At 40.7% G+C, this 6104-nt stretch overlaps 1 protein-coding gene across 1 annotated transcript; it reads left to right on the top strand.

The window, feature by feature from the left end:
- Nucleotides 1-2470: 2470 nt before the first annotated feature.
- LOC133226749 (hemoglobin subunit epsilon-1) lies at nt 2471-4532 on the top strand. The gene is made up of 3 exons (XM_061380625.1): nt 2471-2871; nt 2989-3211; nt 4302-4532. Exons 1-3 carry the CDS (start codon nt 2780-2782, stop codon nt 4428-4430), a joined length of 444 nt encoding a protein of 147 aa, XP_061236609.1. The 5' UTR covers nt 2471-2779; the 3' UTR covers nt 4431-4532.
- Nucleotides 4533-6104: the final 1572 nt, after the last annotated feature.

Raw genomic sequence — 6104 nt, forward strand, 5'->3', positions numbered from 1 at the left:
TTCTCCAGGCAAGAACACTGGAGTGGGTTGCCATTTCCTTCTCCAATGCATGAAAATGAAAAGTGAAAGTGAAGTCACTCAGTCGTGTCCGACTCTCAGTAATCCCATGGACTGCAGCCTACCAGGCTCCTCCATCCATGGAATTTTCCAAGCAAGAGTACTGGAGTGGGGTGCCATCACCTTCTCTGATAAACACACTACTATATATTAAATAGATATACTTACTGTATAGCACAGGGAACTATTCTCAATATTTTGTAATAGACTACAAGGGAAGACAATTTGAAAATATATATTATATATAAACATTAAGTTCCATGTATATGAATGAGTTCAATTCTGAGAGTGTGTTCATAAGTCCAATTTGTTCCTAGATCCAACAAAGTTAGCTAGGTACCCAACTAATGAGGCTTCCCTGATGGCTCAAGCAGTAAAGAATTCAATTGCAATGCAAGAGATACAAGAGGCATGGGCTCAGTCTGTGGGTTAGGAAGATCCCCTGGAGAAGGAAATGGCAACCCACTCCAGTATTCTTGCTTGGAAAAATCTCATGGACATATTAACCTGGCAGGTTACAATCCATAGGGTCACAAAGAGTTGGACATGACTGAGCATGCACTCAGTCAACTAAAAATCAACTAACATGCTGCTGCTGCTAAGTTGCTTCAGTCGTGTCTGACTCTGTGCGACCCCACAGACGGCAGCCCACCAGGCTGCCCGGTCCCTGGGATTCTCCAGGCAAGAACACTGGAGTGGGTTGCCATTTCCTTCTCCAATGCATGAAAGTGAAAAGTGAAGTGAAGTCGCTCAGTCGTGTCCGACTCTTAGCGACCCCATGGCCTGCAGCCCGCCAGGCTCCTCTGTCCATGGGGTTTTCCAGGCAAGAGTACTGGAGTGGGTGCCATCGCCTTCTCTGTCAACTAACATGAGCAGCTATAAAGTACTGTACTCTAATGTGTTTACAATACTTGTTACACAAATAACACACAAAAAACAAATACAAAAAATAAAGACAACATTTTTGATCTTAAAGTATACTATCTTGAAAACTACTGTAGTACAGCACAGCAGCTGGCATACAGGGGCTGGCATCAAGTGAACAGGCAAGAAGAGTTACTGGCTGGAGGAGGGAGAAGAGGTGGGAGATGGTAGAGCTGGAGGATCATCAGCAATAGGAGATGGAGAGCAAGCTGCAATTTCACTCACACCTGAAGTTGATGGAACACAAATTCACATCTTTGAAAGTTTGCAACTTGCAAGTTCATATATAGGGGGATTACTATATAACTGAATCAACTTGCTGAACACCTGAAACTATATATAGAACTATAGAAACTAAACATAGAAATGTAGAATTTGCTGAGCACCTACAAACCAAATACAGGAAAAAAAAATTGCTCTTATTCACACAGGGGCTATTCTTCACAGTTTAACCCAATGTCTCTTGTCCTTTCATTGGTCTTCTATATTAGTGATAAAATATCTGCTCTCTTAACCTAGAAGTGTGTCATCCTAGGTTATGTAGTCTAGCCCAGAGTGTCTTTCTTATTTTCTTAAGAGAGTGGGGGAAGAAAGGAATATTTGTGAAGTTTGCAGCCCAGGAAAATTGATCCACTAAAGGTTAATTTTTTAATTATAGAATTGTATGCTGGTTTGCCTCCACCATTCCTTACCATCATATCAACTCCTGTATAATAACGATGGATCACAGCTGAAAAAGTTGCATACTCTATTTCATGATGACGTGTTCTTAGGGAAGCCTACAGACAACAGGGACATCAAAATTCAAAACAAAACAAGGCACTAGAGAATTTTGAAGTCTCCATCACTGATGGCTTCAACAAACATTGAACATACTCCAATACCTAGACTCTCATATCAATTCATGTTTCCTCAGTGTGATCACAATTCCTGGTTTTAAATAATTTAAGATTTCTTAGCTGCCTAGCTGGTATAAATAAGAAGATAAAATTAAGAAGAACACTCAGGGCAATGTCTCCAGAATAGATAGTTTCCCTCGTTGTCACAGAAAAATGAACAGAGTTCCCTGGAAGCACAGGATGTAAGCTTATTCTGCCTGTTCTCTCTATGAAATAACCTTTGGATATTTTAATTTGGGATTGAGCTCTTAGTTCTATTGTAGATCTCTTGCATTTCCATTCAGCTTCATGAAGTAACCATGAGTGTCTGTTTTGTTTGGTTTTCTTCTCCCTTGGAAAACTAAAATCCAGAGCTTGTCTATAATCCACTCCTCAAGAGAGCTAGAACTGATTGAGTTTCTTGTCTACAGTAGCATTTTTTATCTTGAGCATGTTTTTGTCCTTGTTACCATCTCACCATCTTTAACCAATACTAAAATCGTTTGAATAGAACTCCTTCCTTGTCTGGTGCTTAGCTACACTCAATGGATCATTCTGGAAGAAGGAGAATAGGAGAGATGGATGCAATTGTGGAGGATGACAGGGGAAGAACAGAGGGTGAAAATGGGGAATGAGTGGAAAATAGTGTTGAGGATAGAGGAGGACCTAACAAACGAAAGATGTCTCAGGAACCAACAGGTTATCATACACTCAATATACATCTTCCTTGCTGACCATCAGCTGACCTGACTCCACCCCTGAGGGACACAGCCTAACCTTGACCAATGACTTCAAAGGACAAGGGGCAGCAAGGGGGCAGAAGTTCAGCAGTTAAGAATAAAAGGCCACAGCATCCAGCAGCAGCACAGACTTGCTTCTGATGCTTCTGTGATCACCTGTAAGCTCCACGACTTGACATCATGGTGCATTTTACTGCCGAGGAGAAGGCTGCTATCACTGGCCTGTGGGGCAAAGTGAATGTGGAAGAGGCTGGAGGCGAGGCTCTGGGCAGGTAGGAAGTGGACTTCATGGGGGAGGATGGTGAATATGAGCCTGGCAAATTGACCAAAAAATTCTTCAAAAATTTCTCAGTCGCTGATTTTCCATCTGCTATGTTTCCATGTCATAGGCTCCTGGTCGTCTACCCCTGGACCCAGAGGTTCTTTGATAGCTTTGGCAACCTGTCCTCTGCCTCTGCCATAATGGGAAACCCCAAGGTCAAGGCCCATGGCAAGAAGGTGCTGACCTCCTTCGGAGAAGCTATTAAGAATTTGGACAACCTCAAAGGTGCCTTCGCTAAGCTGAGTGAGCTGCACTGTGACAAGTTGCACGTGGATCCTGAGAACTTCAGGGTGAGTTCAGGAAGTGTTCATGTGTTCCCTGTGGCTTTTTACTTTGCAATAATAATGGAAGTTGAGTGTTTTATTGGAAAGACTAGAAAAAATCTCAGAAATCGTAGATCAAACTAGGTGTTAAGAGGGCAGACTTCCAGTGGGCATACCGAGACCACGTTGATTCAGGACTAGTGACATAGTGGGGTTCAGGATGGGGAACACGTGTATACCTGCAGAGGATTCATGTTGATGTATGGGAAAACCAATACAATATTGTAAAGTAATTAACCTCTAATTAAAATAAATAAATTAAAAAAATAAAAGGATGTTAAGAGCATTAAAAAAGAGCTCCAGGCAAGAATACAGGAATGTGTTGCCATTTCTTTTTCCAGGGGATCTACCCAGCCCAGGGATCATATCTGTATCCCTTACATCTCCTTCAATAGCAGGCAGGTTCTTTATCACTAGCACCATGATGAGCATCCTTAAGTTTGCTTAAAAATTTTCTGGAACTTCTGTCAGAACTGGATGTATTTACCCCAGAGAATATCAAAGAATAGCATATTTGTTCAAGGAGAAATGAAATCTGGCTTTTGATAGAAGAAGTCCAATCTCAAGAAAGGAGAATTATCCTATGTGATTCTTGATGACTGAAGTTTAGGAAGATATTTGGGAGAATAATTTTTAGCCAGATCATCTCAAAGAAAAATTGATCAATTCTCAATTAAATTACCCATCAGTATTGTGACTAAGTGGAGGCTTATTGCTGCATTGAATCGAGGCTTTACTAAGCTTATTCTAACAACCCATGCAGTCCTGAAATCCTATGAATGTAAAAACTAGAGGGAGGGAAGGAGGCAAATAAAAATAGTGAAATAGGAGAGAGCCAAGGGATATAGGTAGACAAAATATTGTATGGAGGGCTCATAGAATTTAAACTAAATTGAAGGACAAGCTCATCTGAGTTTACTGTACAGGTACAACCCATGGAGAAGTTTAAGATGTGGACTTGGGAGTGGGTTTAGGTACTAAGCCATTATTTTCTACAACTCTTTTAGCAAACTTCAGCTTGGCATACTTAATTCTCGTTCTGTCTCTCACCCAACAGCTCCTGGGCAATGTGATTGTGATTATTCTGGCTACTCACTTTGGCAGAGAATTCACCCCTGACGTGCAGGCTGCCTGGCAGAAGCTGGTGTCTGGTGTTGCCACTGCTCTGGCCCACAAATACCACTGAATCCTCTTTTCAATTCACCATTTTGTGTCCCCAGTGCCTTCCTTCTGCCCTTGGGGACTGGGGTTTGGCCTTGAGAGCCCAGCTTTTGTTTAATAAAGTACATTCTATTCAGTGATCAAAAATTAACATTGTATCTTCTCCATCATTTCATCTTGTCCTAAAGGAGAAACAGTTCATTATCTAAAGAATGGGGAGAGACATAGGAAGAAGTAAGAGTCCTTAGAGAAGCATTTGGGCAGCTCATGAATGGAATATAGACATTATGGAAGGATTATTGAGAGAAAGCTAAGGTGGGGAAAGAAGTTTTCTGGGGTGGGAAATATTTACTTTAGTTGTTGGGGACTGAATGCCACAGTTCAGGGTGGTACAACTTACTGTATCAGGAAGGCAGAAGTAGTAAGTGGTGTCTGAGAAAAAGCAAGATATATTTATGGTACACGTCAGAGAGTTTGCAGAAAAAAGTAAAAGTTTTGTAGGGATTCATCATGTAGACTCGGGTTACTTTTTCAATTTGTTCTAATGTACATTTTAGCTCAACTAAGTTGTCCTATATCTTATGAGATTGAATTGAAGACAGAAGATCAGTTGAAGGATGGCTGAGAATTTTCAAAAAAATCTCCATGAACCAACAATAGCCTACCCTTTCTAAAGGATTCCACTGTCTCCTTACAAAGCCAAGGCTAATACACTTGAAATCATTCTGCATCATATTCTGGTTGAATGTAGTGTGCACTAAGATAAAATTAGAGTTATGATAGTATATAAATTGGGGAGACAGGAGGATGACCAAGATTTCATGTAGGAGATAAGATACTAACAAAGTCTCATAGTCTAAATTTAGCCAGCCAGTGCTCAGTAATGTGCATGAATATGGCTCTCTGGAAGTGGAAGAGATATTAAGACATAGGTAGACAATTAGGAAAGACTAGATAATATAAGTCTTTGAACATAAAAATAAAAGTTATTACTATGATAGTAGCATGAGTAAGCAATAGGTATTCTTAGAACTTTAAATGACTCAAGGAGTAGGATTTAGAGGGGGCAAGTAATCTGCTTAATTCACACAAAATGAATTGAAAATTGCAGAGACCAGACATGGATTCTAATTGAGGAGAACAGATATAATGGCCTCAATCCAAGAAAAGCCGTGTGTTCAGCCATGTTTGACTTTTTGTGACCTTACGGACTGTAGCCCACCAGGCTCCTTATCCATGAAATTTTCCTGGCAAGAATGCTGGAGCTGATTGCCATTTCCTCCTCCATGGGAATTTCCTTCCCAGTGATGGAACTTGCATCTTCTGCTTGGCAGGCAGATTCTTTACTGCTAAGCCTCTGGGGAAGCCCTGAAAGAAGATCAAGGAGGTCTGCAAAAAGTGAAGGATGAAGAAGAGGAGAGTGAAGAGGACATATTTTCTGATTGGCTAGGGTGAATGGGGAGGAAGGGGGTGGCAGCAGATGAGAAAACTCACAGCGTGGTTCTAAAAAGAAACACGTGTACACCCGTGGTGGATGCATGTTGATGTATGGCAAAACCAATACAATATTGTAAAGTAAAAAATAATAATAATAATAATAAAAAAATAATAATAAAAAAAGAAAAAAAAAAAGAAGAGGCCTACAGTGACCTGGGGAGTTCATGTAAGAGAAACATTAACTGAATTATTCTTGAGGGCA

This window comes from Bos javanicus, chromosome 15 (genome assembly GCF_032452875.1).
Source record: "Bos javanicus breed banteng chromosome 15, ARS-OSU_banteng_1.0, whole genome shotgun sequence".
Taxonomy (NCBI): Eukaryota; Metazoa; Chordata; class Mammalia; order Artiodactyla; family Bovidae; genus Bos; species Bos javanicus.

Coding starts and splice junctions, on each gene's coding strand:
- LOC133226749 (XM_061380625.1), top strand. CDS start 2,780: ATGGTGCATTTTACTGCCGAGGAGAAGGCTGCTATCACTGGCCTGTGG. Junction 2,872..2,988: donor GGAGGCGAGGCTCTGGGCAG/GTAGGAAGTGGA, acceptor TCCATGTCATAG/GCTCCTGGTCGTCTACCCCT. Junction 3,212..4,301: donor TGGATCCTGAGAACTTCAGG/GTGAGTTCAGGA, acceptor CTCACCCAACAG/CTCCTGGGCAATGTGATTGT.